Source organism: Balaenoptera ricei, chromosome 19 (genome assembly GCF_028023285.1).
Source record: "Balaenoptera ricei isolate mBalRic1 chromosome 19, mBalRic1.hap2, whole genome shotgun sequence".
Classification (NCBI taxonomy): domain Eukaryota; kingdom Metazoa; phylum Chordata; class Mammalia; order Artiodactyla; family Balaenopteridae; genus Balaenoptera; species Balaenoptera ricei.
Window position 1 is genome coordinate 16127493 of NC_082657.1, and position 23887 is coordinate 16151379.

Sequence of the window (23887 nt, forward strand, 5' to 3'; positions counted from 1 at the left end):
GAGCCCTGGTCTGGGAAGATCCCACATGCCGCGGAGCAACTGGGCCCGTGAGCCACAACTGCTGAGCCTGCGCGTCTGGAGCCTGTGCTCCGCAAAAAAGAGAGGCCGCGATGGTGAGAGGCCCGCGCACTGCGATGAAGAGTGGCCCCCGCTTGCCGCAACTGGAGAAAGCCCTCGCACAGAAACGAAGACCCAGCACAGCCAAAAATAAATTAATTAATTAATTTAAAAAAAAAAAAAGTATGATGACAATTTGATTTGTATTTTGTTGTTCTTCTTTCTCTTTAGAAGCATTCTTAAATACTTCTCTTCACACCTAGTTTTCTGAAACTTCACAAAGGTGTGCTCTGGTATGAGTCTTTTTGGTTCATTGTATGGGGTATTCAGTGGACCCCTTTATGTTGAAGAATCGTGACCTCTATTTCTAGAAATCTTAAATTTTCTGAAATTTTCCTCCATTCAGTTTTCTCCTCTCTCTTTCTGGAACCTTCTCTTTCTGGATGTTGAAATTCCTGATTTTATCTGTTATCTTTCTCATTTTTTATTACCTTATTTTTTAACTTTTTTTTCCCCCTACAACTGAGAGATTTCCACAACTCTTTCCCATATCTGCTATTAAATTTTTAATAATAGGTATTTTATTTTTAATTTCCAAGAGCAGTTTTTATATACATGTTAATTGTTTCCTGGATATAAGATCTCCTCTTACCTCTTGGTGCTATTGTAGGGGGATTTTGGGTGGCTTTTTCCTGTGTGTGTATTTTTCTCTTCCTTAACTGTATTCATTTCCTTAGTTCTTTTTTTTATTGTTTTCATCTGTCTTTCATATTACTAGGTTTACATTTACATATTGCTAGGCTTTTCCTAGTTTGTTGATTAATACTGTCCATTCATCATTTATTAATAATGCGCTAAAAAGATGACTGTTGTTGGGCCTCAAAACAGGCCACCCCAAGAAATGCCACAATGACATATTGATTGTTTTGAATTAAAGTTACTTGAGAAACAGCTAGTGGGGAAAAATGATATAAAAAACACTCTGACCCCCTTCTTTCCCCTGACAGCAGGAAATAAATCTCCCATGTAAAACTATCCTCCCTATACCAAGAGAATAAAAACCATCCTTATCACCAGAGTTAGGGAATTCAAGGCTAAGAAAGCTGTATAAACGAACTTTTTTACTGCTTCGTTAGTCTGCTCCGCCAAGCACAAGGCCCTTTGTTAAATCTTCACAAATAATTGTTTCTTTGTCAGGGGTCCCATTTCTATGAGACTTGCATGCATATAAATTAAATTGGTTTTTTTTTTCTCCTGTTAATCTGTCTTGAGTCAATTAAATTATTAGACCAGCCAAAAGAATTCAAGAGGGGTAGGGGGAGGGATTTAATGTAATAACAATAGGTAGATAGATAGGGCTTGTCAACTTGTGAACTTCAGTATAGATTTCAGACATTTCTTTGTCAGCCCCAAAATGTTAATATTATAGCTTTTCTCCTAGGCTATTCCGTTTCTCCAGAGAAGAGCCTTCTCACCTCTTGACTGCCAGAATTTTGAGGGTCCAATAGTGATGAAGTCCCACCATTTATATATATATTTTTTAATTTATTTATTTATTTATTTTTGGCTGCATTGGGGCTTCGTTGCTTCGTGTGGGCTTTCTCTAGTTGCGGCGAGCAGAGGCTACTCTTAATTGCGGTGCTAGTGGCTTCTCTTGTTGCGGAGCACAGGCTCTAGGTGCGCAGGCTTCAGTAGTTGTGGCACACAGGCTCGGTAGTTGTGGCTCGCAGGCTCTAGAGTGCAGGCTCAGTAATGTGGTGCACCGGCTTAGTTGCTCTGAGGCATGTGGGATCTTCCTGGACGAGGGCTCGAACCCGTGTCCCCTGCATTGGCAGGCAGATTCTTAACCATTGCACCACCAGGGAAGTCCCCCATTTATTTTTTATTATAATTTTTTATTAAAGTATAGTTGATTTACATTCCACTATTTTTTTAATCCCCTGATTTCAGCATGGTGCCTCTGCCATCTGCTTTTCTTCATATCCTTGTGTCTAAAGCTTCCCTGATTCAGTTTCTCTAGGGAATAAATATTCTATTCTTTGCCAGGATGGTGTGGTAGTGTATTATCTATTTCTGCATAACAAATTGCCCTACAATGTAGCAGCTTAAAACAACAAACATTTATTCTCTGAAACAGTTTCTGAGGGTCACAAATCTGGAAATAGCTTAGCTGGGTGATTCCAGCTCAGGGTCTCTTGTGAGGTTGCAGTCAACCTGCTGGCCAGACTTGACTGGGACTGGAACATTTGCTTCCAAGGTAGATGGCTCATTCACATGGTTTTTAGTAGTTCCTTGCTGGCTATTATCAGAAAGCTTCAGTTCCTTGTTACCTGGGCCTCACCACAGGGCTGCCTGAGTGCCCTAACGACTGGCTTAATAGATTACCCCAACAACTGGCTTAATAGATTACCCCAAGAGTAAGTGATACAAGAAAGACCAGAGTGCCTTTTATGATCTAGGTTCAAAGGTCTCATCCCATCACTTCCACCATAATCTGTTCATTACAGGTGAGTCACTAAGTCCAGCCCACACTCAAGGCAGGGGCCAGGGAGAGTATAAAAAATTTGTGGACATGGTTCAGAACTACCACAGGTGGTAATCACTTGGCTTAAATGGGGTTGGGGGTGCTGAGTTTGAAACTACTTGTAAGTCCTTTTTTCAGCTCCATGCTTTAACCACCTTTTGAGACATTTGGTTTCTCCAGTCCATGAGTTGTTGTAGTGATTTGTTTATAGCTTATTTTCATTGCAGTCTTTTCTGTGTGCACTTTTATTTGAGCTACTTGGTTCTGCTGTTAGCTAACAGTCTTGCTTCTGCTTGCCACCTTTGAAAAATATGTTGACATAACTCATCAATTATACCAATTCTTTTTTTTCTTGTGAGTTTATATTGTCCCACTCTCCCATTTACATAACTTGAAGTTTCTGGAGGAAGCAAAAATAAATGCATGTCAATTCACTATGTTTAATACACTATGTCCTCTTTGTATGTTTTTCCCTCTGGTCATTCTATCCTCTGTCCAGTCTTCTAAATAGACTCTTTTTATTAACTCACTCTTTCATCCTATTGGTTACTTACTCATTTTGAGATCTGTTCATTTTGCTGATTTCTGAGTTATGGAAGGTTAATTTAAAAGCATTCAAAGCTATACATACAAATTAAATGTCAGTGTACTACCCAAAGTTCCTCAGTAAGAGTTTCCTCCTCAAAACTAAGGGCCATGAATTGGGATAGTGGGATTGACATATATACACTATTGATACTATGTATAAAATAGATAACTAATGAGAACCTACTGTATAGCACAGGGAACTCTACTCAGTGCTCTGAGGTGACCTAAATGGGAAGGAAATCCAAAAAAGAGGGGATATATGTATAGGTATAGCTGATTCACTTTGCTGTACAGTAGAAACTAACACAACATTGTAAAGCAACTTATAATCCAATAAAAATTAAACAAAACTAAGAGCCAGTAGATATGAGCACTTGTGATTTCATTCATATTGGGTGATTCTTTAGACCTGAAACTGAAGCGTCTACCCCATAATAACAAATATGTGAAATTTTATTAATAAAATAATAATACAAAAAATTTAAGTGATGATGATTACAATAATAATCATTTTCTGCATACTTACCACATACTAAAGAGCATTTTAAACAATTTTCACATATTAATTTTTTTTTCACATATTAATTTTTAATGCTTATTCTTTGCATTCCATTTTAGAAGAAATCTTGGAAGTTAATAAGCAGATAAGAGAGGCAACTGAAAGATTCATGAGTCAAATTGTAGATATCTCCAAGAAAATACAGTTTGAAAAAGGCAGTGAATTTAAGTGAATCAGAAAGACATCCTCTGAATTTCACCTTCTTCAAGACAAGGCTTGTATCAATGTGACTCACTTGAAAAGAGTTGAAAACTTAATTTAGACTTAAGATATTATGAAGGGGGGCTTCCCTGGTGGTGCACTGGTTGAGAATCTGCCTGCCAATGCAGGGGACACGAGTTCGAGCCCTGGTCTGGGAAGATCCCACATGCCACGGAGCAACTGGGCCCGTGAGCCACAACTACTGAGCCTGCGCGTCTGGAGCTTGTGCTCCGCAACAAGATAGGCCGCGACAGTGAGAGGCCCACGCACGGTGATGAAGAGTGGCCCCCGCTTGCCGCAACTAGAGAAAGCCCTTGCACAGAAACAAAGACCCAACACAGCCATAAATAAATAAATAAATAAAAATTTAACAACAAAAAAAAGATATTATGAAGGAATTTATGTAAGAAAGAAATGCTATGAATATAATTAGTATATTATAATTTATCTTACCTTATAGTGACCCCGATTAAGTGAAATCTGTATAAACAGGGATTTAACAATAAACTTCATGAAATACCTGAGAATACACAGTGGAGAGAAAGCCTACAAACCCTGTCCATGTGGGATCCTTATATTCACATGCTTAATCTTATTAGTCACTAGAGAAATAATGCAGCAGAAGAAACCTGTACATGTAAAGAATATTGGAAAACCTTCAGTTATTCAAACTAATTGAATATGAGAAAATTCAAACTGTGGAGAAACTCAATGAATGTAACAAATTTGGAGAACTGTTTTTTCCAGAAGCAAAACTTCATAGAACTTGAGAAAATTTTAAACCTTATGAATATGAGAAAGCTTCCATTCAGATGTCACACCTCATAAGTCACCAGAGAATTCATATTGGAAAGAAATCTTATTCATGTAAGAAATGTGTGAAAGCCTACAGCCACAAATCAAATATCACTGACCATAAGAAAATCCATATGGGAGAGAAAACCTTTGAATGTAATGAATGTGGAAAAAACTTCAGCCAGAAGCAATACCTCACTAAGCATCACATTGCTTACTTTGGAGAGAAATCCTGCAAATGTAAGGAATGTGGAAAATCCTTTCTTTCAATCAGAAAGAAAATCTCATTACCCATCAGAAAATTCATACTAGAGAGAAACCGTTTGGATATAATGACTGTGACAAAGTTTTAATTCATAAGTCAAGCCTCATTAAACACCAGAAAATGCACAAAAAACTAAAAATAGAATTACCATATGATCCAGCAATCCCACTACTGGGCATATACCCAGAGAAAACCATAATTCAAAAAGACACATGAAAAAAAAAAAAAAAAAAAGACACATGCACCCCAATGTTCATTGCAGCACTATTTACAATAGCCAGGTCATGGACGCAATCTAAATGCCCATTGACAGACGAATGGATAAAGAAGTTGTGGTACATGTATACAATGGAATATTACTCAGCCATAAAAAGGAATGAAATTGAGACATTTGTTGAGACATGGATGGATCTAGAGACTGTCATACAGAGTGAAGTAAGTCAGAAAGAGAAAAACAAATATCGTATATTAACACATGTATGTGGAACCTAGAAAACCTAGAACCTAGAAAAACCTAGAATCTAGAACCTAGAAAAATGGTACAGATGAACCAGTTTGCAGGGCAGAAGTTGAGACACAGATGTAGAGAACAAACGTATGGACACCAAGGGGGGAAAACTGTGGTGGGGTGGGGATGGTGGTGTGCTGAATTGGGCGATTGGTATTGACATGTATACACTGATGTGTATAAAATTGATAACTAATAAGAACCTGCAGTATAAAACAAACAAAAACAACTAATAAACTTTCTTTGGGTTATTTGTATGGAAATATGTTAACATAAATGTTTCAGACATTACATGAAATTTTTAAAAATCTTATATGTTCTGGTATGATGTTATAAGTCATAATTCTAGTTATTACTTTAAAATATATATCTCAGAAATAACTAAATTTCCTTGTCAATTGTATTATTATGAATTTTCATCAGATCTTTAACCGTGGTTTTTTTGTTTGTTTGTTTTTGTTTTTTGTTTTTTGTTTTTTTTTAACGGCCGATTATCAATTTATTAGAGCCGCTGGCTCAAGCATCTGCAATGGTGACTTCCACCTCGACTCCCGGCTCAATGCTGATGGAAGTGATCTGCTTGACGATCTCGGAAGGGCTGTGCAGGTCGATGAGGCGCTTGTGGATCCTCATCTGGAAACGGTCCCAAGTCTTAGAACCTTCCCCGCAGGGGGTTTTCCTCGTCGTTATTCTCAGGGTCTTGGTGGGCATCCGCACCGGCCCCTTCACTTTGAGATTCTTCTCCTTCGCGCCTCTGATCAGGTCGGCACACACCTTCTCCAGCGACTTCACGTTGCAACTGGTGAGAGTGATCCTAATCCGGTGGATCGCCACCTCGGGCTCCACGGGAGTCTTTCCGGTGTCCTTAAAAGCCATGGCTGCGGTGCGGCTTCCTGACCGACTTGTTCCTCCGCGAGAGCGAACAGCGGTGAGTCAGGAGCGGGAGCGGGAAGCCCAAGGCTCCGCAGCAACAGCGACCGCGTCTTCCTCCAAGAGCAACCGTGGTTATTTTTAAGTCTTTTGTCATTTACAGACAGTTCTGGGTGTACTCTGATGCTTTTGCAAAAATGTTCCTGTAAAAAGGTTTCATCTTCAAGGAATGCATGGAAAAGACTCTGACAAGTACAGGTTTCTGGTAACTGACTATACTGCTGAACTGAATGAATAAGCATTTTCAGAACTCTAATGGAAAACTGATGAATTCATAAAACTGCTGACAAATATCAAGATGAAAAAAAAAATTAATTACATGGGACTGAGTGAACTGATGAGGATGATTATAATTTTTGTGACTTTCTGTTTGAATAAAAAAAATAGAATGAGGAAGTAAAATACTAGTGAAACATCTATACCAGTTAATGGTATTATTATTATTATCATCATCATCACTATTTATTTATTTTTGGCTGCGTTGGGTCTTCCTTGCTGTGCTTGGGCTTTCTCTACTTGCAGCTAGTGGAGACTACTCTTCACTGTGGTGTGCAGGCTTCTCATTGCGGTGGCTTCTCTTTTTGCAGGGCACGGGCTCTAGGCGCACGGGCTTCAGTAGTTGTGGCTCACGGGCTCCAGAGCACAGGCTCAGTAGTTGTGGCGCACGGGCTTAGTTGCTCCGCGGCATTTAGGATATTCCCGGACCAGGGCTCGAACCTATGTCCCCTGCATTGGCAGGTGGATTCTTAACCACTGCGCCACCAGGGAAGTCCCATCACTACTATTTTATTGTTGTGATTAACACCAGTTAAGCACTAACTAAATAGAACATGATTAAATAACTAAATGGTAGAAAAATTGGACCTATAAATAAAGATGGAGGATAAAAGTAAATATTTAGAAAGCTATATCTAGAGGGGAAAAAAGCTGAACTCTCTCGCATTTCCCCACATGATCTCCCGAAGTCACCAAGGCTGGATATGTTTATTGCTTGAGGAGGGACTTGCTTGTGTTGGGATTCTCCACTTTTAGACCTACTAGGTAGCCAAAGGGGTGTGGCTACCTTGAGGACACAGAGGGGATTTCTCTTTTGTTATAAAGTACACAGCTGGGGGACTTCCCTGGTGGCACACTGGTTAAGAATCCGCCTGCCAATGCAGGGGACACGGGTTTGATCCCTGGTCCTGGAAGATCCCACATGCTGTGGAGCAACTAAGCCCGTGTGCCACAACTACAGAGCCTGCACTCTAGAGCCCTCGAGCCACAACTACTGAAGCCCACGCGCCTAGAGCCCGTGCTCCGCAACAAGAGAAGCCACCGCAATGAGAAGCCCGCGCACCACAACGAAGAGTAGCCCCTGCTCGCCACAACTAGAGAAAAGCCCGCGCGCAGCAACGAAGACCCAACGCAGCCAAAAATAAATAAAATAAAATAAATTTATTTAAAAAATAAAGTACACAGCTGGGATTTCCCTGGTGGTCCAGTGGTTAAGACTCCATGCTTCCACTGCAGGGGAACTAAGATCCTGTGTGCCGCACAGCGCAGCCAAAAAATTTAAAATAAACAAAAATATAAAAGTACACAGCATGCTGTACTTGTATGGTTTTACTTACTAGAGTCTCTCATAAAGCCTATGAGGGAAGGACTGGATCTTGTTCACCTCTGTGTGGTTTACAACACCTCTCTCGCGGTAGGTAGGGAAGGAAGGAAAGAAGGAAGGTAGGCAGGCTGGAGAAAAATTGACAAGCTTTCTGATTTTGAGGTCTCTGATTAGGCTTTCTTTCTGGAATGGACAGAGGAATATGTATTTCAAAAGCACTCAAATGGGCTTCCCTGGTGGCGCAGTGGTTGAGAATCTGCCTGCCAATGCAGGGCACATGGGTTCGAGCCCTGGTCTGGGAAGATCCCACATGCCGCGGAGCAACTAGGCCCGTGAGCCACAACTACTGAGTGAGCCATAACTACTGAGCCTGTGCGTCTGGAGCCTGTGCTCCGCAACAAGAGAGGCCGCAATAGTGAGAGGCCCGTGCACCACGATGAAGAGTGAGAGGTCTGCGCACTGCGATGAAGAGTGGCTCCCACTCAACTAGAGAAAGTCCTCGCACAGAAATGAAGACCCAACACAGCCAAAAATAAATAAATTTAAAAAAAAAAAAAAAAAAGCACTCAAATAAGGATTTCCTTGGTGGTCCAGTGGGTAAGACGCCTCACTCCCAATGCAGGGGGCCCAGGTTCGATCCCTGATCGGGGAACTGGATCCCACATGCTGCAACTAAAGTCTGCATGCTGCAACGAAGATCCTGCGTGCCGCAACTAAGACCAGGTGCAGCCAAAAAAAAAAAAAAAAACCAGCACTCAAATAAGCGCATGTTGAGTGATTAAGAGTAATTAATTATGTGAGAATTTTCCCACCTGCAGGAGCCAGTTCCGCCAATGTCCCCCATACCCCTTTCCCTCAGTCATCTCAGCAGGAAATTACTATACTATGTCTCTCACATGGGTGATGAATGTTAGAAGCATTTTAACAGACTGTGATAGGGCCCAGAATGGGGTCAAGTAAAAGTAAATACCAGTCCTTATTAGGCGATCCTGGCCTCCAGTGGTGCATTTGCCCTGAGACACACGCAGCTTCCTGCTCTGTCATAGAAAGCAGACCTATCAGGTCACCACCTCCAGGTGACAGTTCCCTGACCTCCAGAAACTTCTTTAGTCAGGCATCACTTCATTCCTCACTCCTACACTCGACTCCTACACTTGACTCGATTTTACCACCGTGCACTATGCTCATGACAGTGCCCTGGTGTGGCCACAGGAGGAACTCAGCAGAGCACTGGGGAGTCTCCATAACGGCGGCAATAGGGCTGTTTTACGGAAACCCAGCAAGGCTGTGGCTGGCCCTCAAGAATCATTTCACACGTTCATTTTCTACCTAGTCATATGTCAAAGGGGAGCAGAGGGGCAAATGGATGGACTAGTATTCACACACGAGCTGCGGCTGACAGAATTCTGATTTTCCAGAACTAGTCCTATACAGCGGTGGATGTGGTGGTGTTAGTTGGGGTGGGAGAAGCTTCATACCATGTATTTGTTTAGTGACCCCAGGTCAAATTATATTATGATTTTTATTTAATGGCTATTAAATGCTCAGAAACTAACTAAGGTAGCATGTATTGATTCACAATTTTTACACCATTCCATTTCTTTTTGTGTTGTTCTTCTAAAAAATTCTAGGATTTACCTGTGATTATATTTGCATTTATCATGCCTATGTTGATATTTTAAAATTTGTATCCATGTTTTTTTCCAGCTCATGAACGTTTTCTTCAACTATTTCTGTTCAGTTGCTCTGGAGCCTGCCTTAGGAATATCTCTAATTCTTTATTTTGTATATCTGATCTCTGTTCTCTGTATCTATCATATTCATTCTTTCTTCTTTTGTCCCCTTCCTCTGAATCCTGAGAGAAATTTGTCTTTGACATCACTGATATGATTTTTTTTGCAGTGTCAATTTTTTAAAATTAAGTTTTAGCTCTTATCAGCTAATATCATTGCTTCCTATAGTGGTGAAGTTTTTGGTAGTTACTCAAGACTGTTAGATTTGATTATTTGCAGTTTTGTTTTTTAATGGGGGAGAACATTTTTTTTTCTAGTAGTAAGTATTTCTGAAAACTTCTAACTGCTTACTATATAAAATTAATTTTTTAAAACTGAAATCAGAGCAGCAGTATAATAAATAAAACAATTTTAATTTGCTGTTTTAGTGTGTCATGGTATAGTATACATAGTTTATTTTCTCATCATTTCTAGCATTGTTTTGGAACAGACTGGTTGGATTCATACATTTGTAATTATCCTAGCATTAAATAATGATACATGCAGTGTCTTTGAGAGAACTCAGTTTTTCAGAGACACTGACTTTGGAGTATTCATTTCCTGATTTGTTCTCTTTAATTTGAATAGTAAAGTTTCAGAAATTTAGCATTTTATTGCAATGCTTTAAATAAAGAAAACTGTTCTATTTTCTAGGTCCTCCATTAAGCCATTGAGTAAAATGCCAACCCATTCATCTCAGCTTCAATCTTATCTTGCAGACTTTTTTCTCAAAAAATTCTGACTAATAAGGTTTTCTGAAAGACCACATGTTTCAGAATTATTGCCATCCCTCCCAGTGGTGAGGGAGCTGGGATATTTATATACCAACCCTCAGGGGATGTTAATTCCCTTTCACTTGTGACCTGCTGCTCACTCATGGGCAGAGCAGTATTTCACAGCTATGAAAAAAGTCCCTAAAGCACAGAGATGCAGATATAACAGCAGAAAGTTGTGTGCAGCATACTGCTTCTCTTTGCTCCTGTTTAAAGTTACTCATGAACCCATTCTTTTCTCTATGTTCCTGAGTGCCCCATCTCCCTGCTAGGGAGAACTATTCATAAGTTGGCAGCAACCCCCCATTTAAATCAAGGTGAGTTAGAAATCAGTGTGCCCCTGGAGAGGGGACCAGAGCTACTTATGCTATTAGCTGATAGGAAAGAAGTTTCTACTGGGAGTGACAAGACTGTTGAGCTATCAGGGGTAAACCCACAGATGTGGGCACAAGGGGACATGGGCTAGGCCCTTGGGGCCAGCCTGTAGTATTCCACTTAAAATCTGGACATAGCTGCCCAAATAAAAAACAGTACCCTTTGCACCAGGAAGGCCTACAAGGCATAGCTCCTGTAATCCAGAAGCTAATAGAACAAGGTCTTATCCAACTTTGCCAGACTGCCTGTAACACCCCCATCCTCCCAGTAAAAAAAGGCAGTGGAGAATACTGCATGGTACAAGATCTGAGGGCAGTTAACGAGGCTACAGAGGACATTCAACCAGTAGTCCTAAACCCTTATACTCTGCTAGCTACTCTCCCACTGTTCCCGGACCAGAACTGGTACTCTGTCCTGAACTTAAAAGATGCTTTTGTTTGTTTGTATTCCCTTGGCTCCAGAGTCCTAAGAAATTTTTGCCTTTGAATGGCAGGACCCCAACAGTCAGCAAAAGCACCAGTACTTCTGGGCAATCTTGCCACAAGGATTTAAGAACTCTCCTACTCTTTTGGGGGAAGCCTTAGCAAAGGACCTAAGGGACCTTCATTTAGAGGAGGGGACTCTTTTGCAATATGTGGATGATATTTTGGTCGCTAGCCCCTCAAAGCAACTATCAGATAAGAACACCATCATGACCCTAAACCACTTGGCAGACAAGGAATATAAAGTTTCAAGGAAAAAGGCTCAGATATCTCAGATAAGGGTCACCTACCTGGGGTTCACATAGACTGAAGGGAAAAGAAGCCTGCCCAGGGAAGGAAAGAGGACATCTGTGGCCTCGGGCCACCAAAAACCCAGAGACAGCTCAGGGTGTTTCTAGGAATGGCTGGGTTTTGCCAAATCTGGATTCCCAACTTTGGCCTAATAGCTAACCCCCTCTACAAGGGAAAGACAATGACCGCTTTGAATGGGACTTCACCTGTGCAAGGGCCTTTAAGGAACTAAAGTTGGGCCTTTAGTTCCTTAAAGGCACCGTTGCTTCAGGCTCCTGCTCTGGGTCTTCCAGGTCTTATCAAACCCTTTAATTTGTACCTTCATGAAAGACAGAAAGTAGCCCCAGGAGTGCTCACCCAGAAGTTAGGCCCCCTTACTTGAGTGGTGGCATACTTCTCCAAACAGTTAGATCAGACAGCCAAAGGATGGCTGCCTTGCATGCAAGCGGTGTGGCCACCACTACCCTCTTAAAAGAGGCAGAAAAGTTGACTTTTGGACAAACCACAACAATTTGGACCCCACATCAGGTACCAGGCCTTGATTAATTCTAAGGGAACTGAATGGTTATCGCCTGGGAGATCCATTCAAGTTCAGGCCATGTTGCTAGACAACCCAGTCATGACCATAAAGACTTGCCAAACCCTGAACCACATGACTCAGCTTCTGGCAGAATCAGGAAATCTAGAGCATAATCCTATAGAGACAATAGACCGTTTATTTCAGTCAGCTTGACTTCAAGAATAAGCCAGTCCCCAGTGTGGAAGAAGAATGGTTTACAGGTAGTAATTTTATAAAGGAAGGGAAGAGCAATGAAGTTAGTTATGCCATTAACACTTTGGGAGAAGTAACAGAAGCAAGTGCCCTTCCCCTGGAGACCTCCACTCAAAAGGCTGAGTTAAAAACACTAACCTGAGCCCTAGAGCTGGGAAAGGGGAAGAGCCTCAACATTTATACCAACTCTCAGTATGCCTATGGCATTTTACATTTTATAATTTGGAAAGGAAAATGTATGCTTCTGACCACAAGCAGGTTAAACATGGGGCAGAAATCCTAAGGTTATTACAAGCCGTCATGCTGCCTAGAGAATTGGCATTCACTGCAGAGGCCACCAAAAGGGAGATGCGGAAGTAATAAAAGAGAACAGAGCAGATGCAACAGCTAAGGAAGATGCACTGAGATCTAACTCCCCCTTGGTCTTGCCCTTAATGCCAATAAAACCTGACCCTCTGAATTACACCCCAGTCTATACAGAGGAAGAACTTGGGAAGGCCGAAAGATGGGGATTCTCCCAGGAGCCATCCCAAAGTGGATGGCTGACTAACCAACATGGACAGTACTTCTTTCTCAAACCCACAGCCTACCATGCAATAAGAGAAGCCCATCAGAGTACCCATTGTGGGAAAGAAGCCCTCCATAACTGGCTTGTAAGGATGTTGTTGACCCCAGGCCTAAGAGTCCTGATAGAGCAAGAGGTCAAGTCCTATCCTATCTGCAACACTAACAACCCAAACACTGGGCCTCCGCATGGGCCAAATGTCCAGGCAATCCAGGTAAGAGGTAACTACCCTGGGAAAGACTGGCAGATAGATTTCACTGTCATGCCCCGAGCAACAGGAAACTTCACGTACCTCTTGGTGTTAGTAGACACTTTCTCCAGGTGGACGGAGGCCTTCCCACAAGAAAAGAGACTGCCATCGAGGTCTCCAAGATATTATTAAAGGAAATAATCCTGACATTTGGGCTCGCCAGGTCTCTTCAGAGTGACAATGGGCCTGCCTTTGTGTTCCAGGTCATCAAACATACTGCCCAGGCTCTAGTGTGGATGAAGGTTACATTCTGCCTGGAGACCTCAATCTTCTGGAAAGGTTGAAAGGACAAATCAAACCCTTAAGAGGACACTGGCTAAACTGTGCCAGGAAGCCCAAGAAAACTGGATTAAGTTTTTACCTGTAGCCTTGCTTTGCTTACGCCTGGCCCCACAGGGAAAGTTAAAATTAACTGCCTGACGTAGAGAAAGGACTTGAGGACATGGGGTGGGGGGGGTGAGGGTAAGCTGGGACGAAGTGAGAGAGTGGCATGGACATATATACACTACCAAATGTAAAATGGATAGCTAGTGGGAAGCAGCCGCATAGCACAGGGAGATCAGCTCGGTGCTTTGTGACCACCTAGAGGGGGTGGGAGGGAGGCGCAAGAGGGAGGGGATATGGGGATATACATATGCATATAGCTGATTCACTTTGTTATACAGCAGAAACTAACACAACATTGTAAAGCAATTATACTCTAATAAAGGTGTTAAAAAAATAATAATGGTAATAAAAACTGGAAAGTGTGAAAAAAAAAATATTAACTGCCTATGAGCTAATGTATGGTAGGCCAGTTCCCTCCATGGAAAAAGAGGGACCCTTGAGTCCTTATGAAATGGAACAACTCAGATATGCCCTACAGGTGGGAGAAGCTATGAAGGCCCTCACTGCCTATGGAAATCAGGTGCTGCCTGCTCCCACAGATCTCATGCTATATCCATTCTAGCCAGGGGGCTGGGACAACTGGGAGTCCTCAGGACCAATTATCCTCTAAATTAAAGGGATCATATTGAGTAATTTTGACAACTCAATCTGCCCTAAAATTGCATGGTGTCACTCCATGGATACACCATAGCAGAGTGAAGCATGACCCTAAACCCAAGACGGGAGAATCACCCTCACAATATTCCTGTGAACCTCTTTCAGACCTGAAGCTGCTATTCTGCAGGGCTGCCTCAAATAAGTGGTGCGGCTATGAATTCACAACCTACCCACCAGAGGCTTGCACCCGCTTGTGGTCTTTGCCTACTAATAAGCTATCTTATCATCCTTCTCCTGACTCTCACCTGTGCTCCCCAGGAACTCCCCTATTGGAGTGGCTTTGAAGTTTGGCCAACTCTTACTACTGACGTGGCCAATGACATCTCCTTAACTGGCACCGCCCTTCACAAAAGTGAGAGCTAATGCCTGGATACCTGGATGGTTCAGGGATCTTATGCATAATATTAATCCTTATCCTGTTCATACTATGCATACTTCTAATACTTTATTCAACACTTAGTTAAGATGTATCAGATTCTGACTCTTCCTTTACTTATATGGGCAATTCAGACCATAGGAAAACCCTACCCATGGGCCAATAACACACTAGTACAAATAACTGCTGAAATAATATGGGGTCAGAATGTCACTAACTGCTGGGTTTGCCACAATCAACCAACTAGTGACTCAGGGAGACACTCAAGGTAGGACAACCTGCACCATGGGAGGAAGTGTTGCTTCACCCCATATATTGAGGGGACCAAAACACCTCGAGTCCCATTGTCTGGGTCCAACCTACCCTGGCCAACCAGTCAACCCATAAATGTTACCAGCCAAGTGCCCTGAGCTGTTACACCAATATTGATGAGAGGTTCCAGGACACTCATAACACCTCCTGCCCCATGTGTGGCATCCCGTACTGCAAGCTTCATGATGGGGTGTGTAAGAATACCCCTCCATGCATGTGTGCCATTGGATCATGGACATCAACCCCCTATCCCCCAGGGTATAATAGGATGCAAAACTCATTAGTGGTGAGCAAATGGGCCCAACGGATAGAAGTCCCCAGATCAGCAGGGTGGGGAAAAACCTACACAGGATGCATTCAATCAAAATCACTGGTCCAAATGGGTACCCCCTGACCACCCCATCTTGAGCCCTGCTAAGCTAATCCCCAGTCACGGGAGGACTATATGCCTTGGAAAGGGAATGATGTTCTTAGGATATAAGGATGGTCAAGGTATGGCTACACAATGCCTGAATTGGAGTTGAATGGCTGGACAATGGACCACTGGGCATGTATACCCCCATCTGAATCTATTAATTTTCACTAATGATCCTGTCCCCTTGCATCCACAGCAAGTCCATCATTGAGAGACAATGGGAATTGGATTACTCATATTTGGGAGAGTAACCCTCATTAGAGCCTTGATTGGCCTGGTTGGGAGAGTCATATACAACAATGTGGTAGCCAGGAAGCTCACAGGCACAGTGGCAACCATAGCTCAAGAGGCAAGATTTTAAGATCATAAAAAATCCCTAGATTCTCTGGCCCAGATGGTAGTTGACCATTGCATTGCTCTGGATTATCTCTTGGTTGAACAAGGGGGCATATGTGCACTGGCCAACACTTCTTGCTGTTTCTATATTAATGTAACAGGTGAAACTGAGATTAGTGCAGATAAAATTCTGCAACAAGCTGTCTGGCTTAGGAAGTCTGGGGAAGATCAAACCACCTCGACCATTCGGGAAACAGTGAGAAAGGCAATTCTAAGTTTAACTTGGTTCCTCCCTTTTCTGGGGCCCTTAGCAGCCATTATTCTTCTATTCCTTTTTGGACCTTGCATTTTTTTTTTTTTACTAAACACTTTCTAAAAAATTGAAGTATAGTTGATATACAATATTATATATGTTACAGGTATACAATATAGTGATTCACAATTTTTAAACATTATACTCTATTTATAGTTATAAAATATTGGCTATATTCCCCATGTTGTACAATATATCCATGTAGCTTATTTTATACATAATAGTTTGTACCTCTTAATCTCCTACCCCTATATTGCCCCTCACCCTTCCCTCTCCCCACTAGTAACCATTAGTTTGTTCTCTTTATCTGTGAGTCTGCTTCTTTTCTATTATATTCACTAGTTTGTTGTATTTTTTAGATTCCACATATAAGTGATATCCTACACTATTTGTCTTTCTCTGTCTGACTTATTTCACTTAGCATAATGCCCTCTAAGTCCATCCATGTTGCTGCAAATGGCAAAATTTCATTCTTTTTCATGGCTGAGTAGTATTCCATTATATATACACATATATATGATACCCATATATTCAGAATATATATATATGTTTTGTAAATAAGTTCATTTGTATCATTTTTTTACATTCCACATACAAGTGATATCATATGGTATTTGTCTTTCTCTTACTTCACTTAGTATGATAACCTCTAAGTCCATCCATCTTGCTGCAAATGGCATTCTTTCATTCTTTTTTATGGCTGAATAGTATTCCATTGTATATATGTACCACATCTTCTTTATCCATTCATCTGTCAATGAATATTTAGGTTGTTTCCATGTCTTGGCTATTGTAAATAGTGCTGCTATGAACATTGGGGTGCATATATCTTTTTGAATTAGAGTTTTCATCTTTTCCAGACATATACCCAGGAGTGGGATTGCTGGATCATATTGTAACTCTACTTTTAGTTTTTTAAGGAACATCCATACTGTTTTCCATAGTGGCTACACCAATTTTCATTCCCACCAACAGTGTGGGAGGGTTCCCTTTTCTCCGAACCCTCTCCAGTGTTTATTATACATAGACTTTTGGATGATGGCCATTCTGACTGGTGTGTGATGATACCTCATTGTAGTTTTGATTTGCATTTCTCTAATAATTAGCAATGTTGAGCATCCTTTCATATGCCTATTGGCCATCTATATGTAGTCTTTAGAGAAATGTCTATTTAGATCTTCTGCCCGTTTTATGATTGGGTTGTTTTTGATATTGAGCTGTATGAGCTGCTTGTATATTTTGGAAATTAATCCCTTGTTGGTCTCATTTGCAAATATTTTCTCCCATTCTGTAGGTTGCCTTTTTGTTTTGTTTATGATTTCCTTTGCTGTGCAAAAGCTTTTAAGTTTAATTAGGTCCCATTTGTTTATTTTTGCTTTTATTTCCATTACTCTAGGAGACTGATCCAAAAAAATATTGCTGTGGTTTATTTTGAAGAGTGTTCTTATGTTTTCCTCTAGCAGTTTTATAGTATCCAGTCTTACATTTAGGTCTTTAATCCATTTTGAGTTTATTTTTGTATATGGTGTTAGAGAATGTTGTTGTGATGGAAATGGGGTTGTTTCCTTAATTTCTCTTTCTGATCTTTTCTACCTATTCTGAATATATCATATTGAATAAATCATAGAATATGTGACATTTTGTGTCTAACTTCTTTCACTTAATTTTTTTTTAAATTCTGTAAAACAGTTATTTATTTATTTGGCTGCACTGGGTCTCAGCTTCAGCATGAGGAATCTTTGTTGCCGTGTGAGGGATCTTCATTGCAGCATGCTGGTTGTTTTTTAGTTGTGGCATGCGGGATCTTTAGTTGCGGCTTGCAAACTCTTAGTTGCGGCATGTGGGATCTAATTCCCTGACCAGGGATTGAACCCAGATGCCCTGCGTTGGGAGCACAGAGTCTTAGCCACTGGACCACCAGGGAAGTCCCTAACATAAAGTTTTTGATGTTCATTGATGGTGATGATGTAACATGTATCAGTATCTCATCCCTTTTTATGACAATATTATTCTGTTGTATCATGGATATATCACATTTTATTTATATATTCATCAGTTGATGAATGGGCTTTTGGCTATTGTGAAAACTGCTGAAATGAACATTCTTGTACAAGTTTTTGTTTAATCACCTGTTTTCAATTCTTTGGGTATATCCCTAGGAGTGGAATATTTGGGTCGTATGGTAATTCTATGTTTAAGTTATTGAAAAACCAACAAAATCCTTTCCATAGCAGCTGCACACCATTTAAAATTACTTCCAGCAATGTATGAGGGTTCCAATTTCTCCACATCCTCATCAACATTTATTATTTTATGTTTTCTTGGTTATCACCATCCTAGTGGATGTGAAGTGATAACTCATTATGGTTTTGATTTGCATTTCCCTAAAGAATAGAGATGTTGAACATCTTGTCATGATCTTGTTGAACATTTGTATGCCTTCTTTGGAGAAAAAGGACTTAAGTTATTTGCCCATTTTTTATTGGCTTGTTTGTCTTTTTTTATTGAGTTATAAGAGTATTTATATATTCTGGATACTAAACTCTTATCAGATATATGATTTGCAGATATTCCTCCCATTCTGTATGCTGCTGTCTTTTCACTTTCTTTATAGCATCCGTTGATGTACAAAAGTTTTCAATTTTGATCAAGTTCAGTTTATATTTTTCTTTTGTTGCTTGTGCTTTCGGTGTCATATCAAAGTAATCATTGCCAAATCCAAAGTCATGAAGAATTTACCCTTATGTTTTCTTCTGGGTTTTATAGTTTTAGCTCTTATGTTTAGGTCTTTGATCGATTATGAGTTAATTTTTGTATATGGTGTGAGGCAAAGGTCTGACATCATTCTTTTGCATTGATTTTCCCAGCACAGCACTATTTGTTTAAGAGACTATTCTTTCCCCGTTGAATGGCCTTGGCACTCTGGTTGAAAATCAACTGACCATAGATGTAAGGGTTTATTTGGGGACTCATTCTATTCCATTGATCTATCATCTCTATCATTATTCTAGGAACACACTGTTTTGCTTTGTAGTAAATATTGAAATGTATCTCTTCCCCAGTCTCTTCCTTCCTAGGCTTTTCAGTCTGTCTGCTGCTTGCTCTATTATTTTTTTTCATGGATAGCTGTGTGTAGTATATGCCTTTGAATACTTTTGACAAAAGCCTCCCAGGGGGGCCACTCCAGCCCTTATGGACCAAACGGGTCAAAATAAGCACAATTCTTTGGGAACAAGTCTGTATTGTCCACTATGGTACCAACAAGCTGCACGAGGAATGCAGGCCACCATACCCACAGCCACCTCTGAGGTGGGAGATAGTAGGTTGGTATGCCAAAATACCACAATTCCTTCTACTGAAATTTAGCAGCTTCTTTCTTCATTAAGTACTCCCTTGGTTTTTGTAAATTTTAAATTAGATTCCATAGTTATGAAAAGTTGATTCTGACAATTTTTGCCAGCTTAATCATTGCTTCATTGGAGGGATGGATCCATGGAGCCCCCTACTCCACCATTCTCAGTGACATCACACCCATTTCTACCAGTTATGCTTTACGTATTCTACAACTGTTGTTTGGTACATACACATTTAGGATTTATACATTTGAATAAACATTCCTAAAGGATATTTTCACTAGGTAGAGAATTCTGGGTTGGACAGTTTTGCTTTTTCTTTCACCACCTGAAAAATGCTGTGCCACTTCCTCCATCTCTGATGAGAAATTTGTTGTCATTCAAATTGTTTCCTCCTATAGATTAGGTGTCACTTCTCTTTTTGCTTTCAAGATTTTTTCTTTAGTTTTCAGAAGTTTGATTATAATGTGTCTTGGCTGGGATTTTTTTTTTTTTTTTTTAACCCTGTTTGAGTTTTTCTCAGCTTCCTGAATCTGTATGTATGTCTTTTGCCATATTGGGGACATTTTCAGCCATTATTTCTTCAACTATTTATTTAGCCTTGCCCTCTTTTTCCCCCTCCCTGTGGGACCCCTGTGACACAAATATTAGATCTGTTTTTGTTTTCAGTCCATTTTCTCTTTGCTTTCAAACTGAATGATTTCCATTGTCTGTCTTCATATTCATTGAGTCTTTCCTCTGTACTTTTCACACTGCTATTGAACCCAGCCGCTGAGTTTTGTTTTGTTTCTTATATTTTCAATTATTGTATCTTTCAATTCTAAAATTTCCATTTGGTTCTTCTTTATGTTTTCTATTTCTTTTTTTTTTAAAGGGAATTTTTTTTTAATAAATGTATTTATTTATTTATTTTTGGCTGGGTTGGGTCTTCATTGCTGTGCGCGGGCTTTCTCTAGTTGTGGAGAGCAGGGGCTACTCTTTGTTGCAGTGCATGGGCTTCTCATTGCGGTGGCTTCTCTTGTTGCAGAGCATGGGCTCTAGGCATGCGGACTTCAGTAGTTGTGGCACCTGGGCTCAGTAGTTATGGCTCGCAGGCTCTAGAGTGCAGGCTCAGTAGTTGTGGTGCACAGGCTTAGTTGCTCTGTGGCATGTGGGATCTTCCCGGACCAGGGCTGAAACCCGTGTTCCCTGCATTGGCAGGCAGATTCTTAACCACTACACCACCAGGGAAGCCCTATGTTTTCTATTTCTTGCTCAAACGTTCTATTTCTCATTTGTTTCAAATGTGATTTTAATTGCTCATTAAAGCATATTTATGATGACTGCTTTAAAATTCTTCATCAGATCATTCTAACCTGTCATCTATGTTGACATCTATTGATATTTTTAATAGAATTTATTTTTTAGAGCAGTTTTAGGTTCAAAGCAAAACATCTTCATTTTATTGGACTTCACTTTATTGTGCTTCACAGATATCGCATATTTTACAAATTGAATGTCTGTAGCAACCCTGCCTTAAGCCAGTCTATCAATGCCATTTTTCCAACAACATTTGCTCACTTTGAGTCTCTGTGTCACATTTTGATAATTCTTGCAATATTTCAAACATTTGCATTAATATTGTATTTGTTATGATGATCTGTGATCTTTGATGTTACTACTACAAACTTGCTGATGGCTCAGATGACAGTTAGCATTTTTTAGCAATGAAGTATTTTTTAACTAAGGTATGTATATTTTTTAGGCATAATTCTGTTGCACACTTAACAGACTACAGTATGGTGTAAACATAACTTTTATATGCACTGAGAAACCAAAAAATTCGTGTGACTCACTTTACTGTGATTTTTGCTTTATTGCGGTGGTCTAGAACTGAATTCACAATATCTCCAAGGGATGCCTATATTGATTTTTATTCAAGTTGAGATTTTCCCCGTTTTCTGAAATTTTCTAGTTTTTCTGTAATTTTCTATTGAAGTGTGGACATTTGGGGCATTATGAGACTAGATCTTATTTAAACCTTCAGTTTGGGCTGGCTTCCTCTGATACTGTCATAGCTGAGAGACCTGGAGACACGACCTTGTTTCTGCTAGCTGTGGGTAGAAGTCTAGGTTCCCAATTCAGCCTTCTTTGACACCTGAGGAGGGGAAGGCCTCCTTGTTATTGCTGAACAGGGATGGAAGTTCCAGCTCTCCTTTAGGCATCCACTGGTAATCACCATGGCTGGGATGGATAAGACTATATATTATAACCATCCCCCAGGTGGTCTCCACTGACACTACAGGGGTTTGTGTGGGCTCATTAACACAGGGCAGTGGTGAAAGTCCTGACTTTCCAGTAGGTCTCCCTGAGACCACCCAGTAGAGAGGTTGAGGGATGCAGGTGCCTCATTACTGCTGGGTAGAAGTCCTAGATCCCCAAAGGGTCTACACTGACACCATGGGTGGGAGTACTGTCTCATTACCACCCAGTGGGGATAAAAGTCCCAACTCCTTAGTCGTCCTTTTCTGAAACCACCCCAGTGAAGGAGAGGTAGGGTTGGAGCACCTTTACAGCCTGGTGAGGCTTTATGCGGCCTTTGCTGGTGTGGGTGGGGCCAATCTTTTCTGTGGTGTTTGGCTTGAGTAGAGCAGCTATTATCTAAAATTTTTTTGTCTTACTAGGCTGTCCCTTTCATTGTTCTTTGGTTAGAGAGAATGGACTTTTTTCTGAGGCTTTTTCTTTCTACATCAATTGGCATTCCAGGGTTGCCAGCTTCTTCAGCTCCAAGTCTCAGATGTATAAGGCAAAAAGAAAACCCAGAAAACTAACCACCATGTTATTCCTTAGGTCCCATGGTTCCAATCATGTCCACCTTTCAAAGTCTTATGTTTGTTTTCTATAAATATTCAGAGTTTTTATTTGTTCTCAGCAAGAGAAATAAGGAAAAGTACACCTACTCAATGTTCTCTGAAGCAGAAGGCCCTCTTCTATTATTTTTAAATTATTACTTAATCTTATACTGTTCTTTTTTTTTTTCTGGCTGCATTGGGTCTTCATTGCTGTGCGTAGGCTTTCTCTAGTTGCAGCGAACGGGGGCTACTCTTCGTTGTGGTACACGGGCTTCTCACTGTGGTGGTTTCTCTTGTTGCGGAGCATGGGCTCTAGGTGCGCAGGCTTCAGTAGTTGCGGCTTGCAGGCTCAGTAGTTGTAGCACACAGGCTTGTTGCTCTGTGGCATGTGGGGTCTCCCCCGACCAGGGCTTGAACCCATGTGCCCTGCACTGGCAGGCGGATTCCTAACCACTGTGCCACCAGGAAAGCCCAATATACTGTTCTTTTCTGGCTCTTTCAAATGTCTATTATACATATAGAGCGTATTCTAGATGTATTTTTATATCTTTCCTTTCATAATTTCAGTGTCATTTTTCTCAGTCCTTATCAAGCTGCTAAGATTGACTGATTTGGTACTCTGCCATAACCATCCTGCTAATTATAGTTGCTGAGTCCAATTGATTCATTTTATTGGCCTCTGTAAAGGGATTGGAATAAATAGCCTTTAGCTTCCCAATTTATCTCTAAAGATGCTCTATTACAATAATGGTTTGAGAACTAATGGTTAATTCCTAACTATGTAAAATTCTATTTCATCTGTAAAAAAAATGAAAATGGTTAACTACTAGCTATGTAAATTCTATTTCCTCATCTGTAAAATGGAAATAAGTGACTACACTTCATAAACTTGATGTGAATATTGACACATTATAAAAGACTCAATGACTGGTAGTTATTATACAAAAACCTATAATTCCTGAGAGGAAAAAGGCAGAGAAGAATAGGAAAGGCTCAGTGGAAGAGTGACAACTGATCTCTGCCTTTGATGAATATATTTTGATAGCTGGTAATTGACAATTATAATGGATGGACATTCCAAACAGAGGAAAAGGCACAAGAAATGTTGCTAATGTGGAAAAGAGCAAAGCAAGTTCTGGGACCATTAAGCAATCTATGTTTAGTTGACATATAAAGTACATGCACTAAATTAGTGATGGATTAAATTAGAAAAGTAGAAAGTAAATAAAATATGAAAGACCTTGAATAATGTGGTAAGGAGTTCAGTGTTCTTTTCAAGAATTGAAGAATGATAGACATTTATTCTTCATATGGCAATGAGATAAAGTTGTCTTTCAGATTTCTCTGGGAGATAAACAGAGATTGCATGTTTACCCAAAGACCACATTCTGCATAGCTCTATCATCTCAAAAAATTTGCTTCTCTGGCAATTTCCTTCCTGGATTATGTATCAGACTGGAATCTCCCAATTAACTCAGCAACCCAGGCAATCATTTCACTGTTTCCACTAAATGAAGTTAGGAAGAATAAAAATTGGTTCTGGTTACATGTGAAAAGGATGGATGACTGTCTGCAATGGTCCAGAGTCCTTACACCAGAA

The 23887-nt window shown here is 40.4% G+C and overlaps 1 protein-coding gene across 1 annotated transcript; it reads right to left on the reverse strand.

Annotated features, from left to right (window-relative positions):
- Positions 1 to 5976: 5976 nt before the first annotated feature.
- LOC132354365 (small ribosomal subunit protein uS10-like) lies at positions 5977 to 6508 on the reverse strand. Its single transcript, XM_059906316.1, has one exon. The coding sequence runs from the start codon at positions 6371 to 6373 to the stop codon at positions 6014 to 6016; it is 360 nt and encodes a 119-aa protein (XP_059762299.1). The 5' UTR covers positions 6374 to 6508; the 3' UTR covers positions 5977 to 6013.
- Positions 6509 to 23887: the final 17379 nt, after the last annotated feature.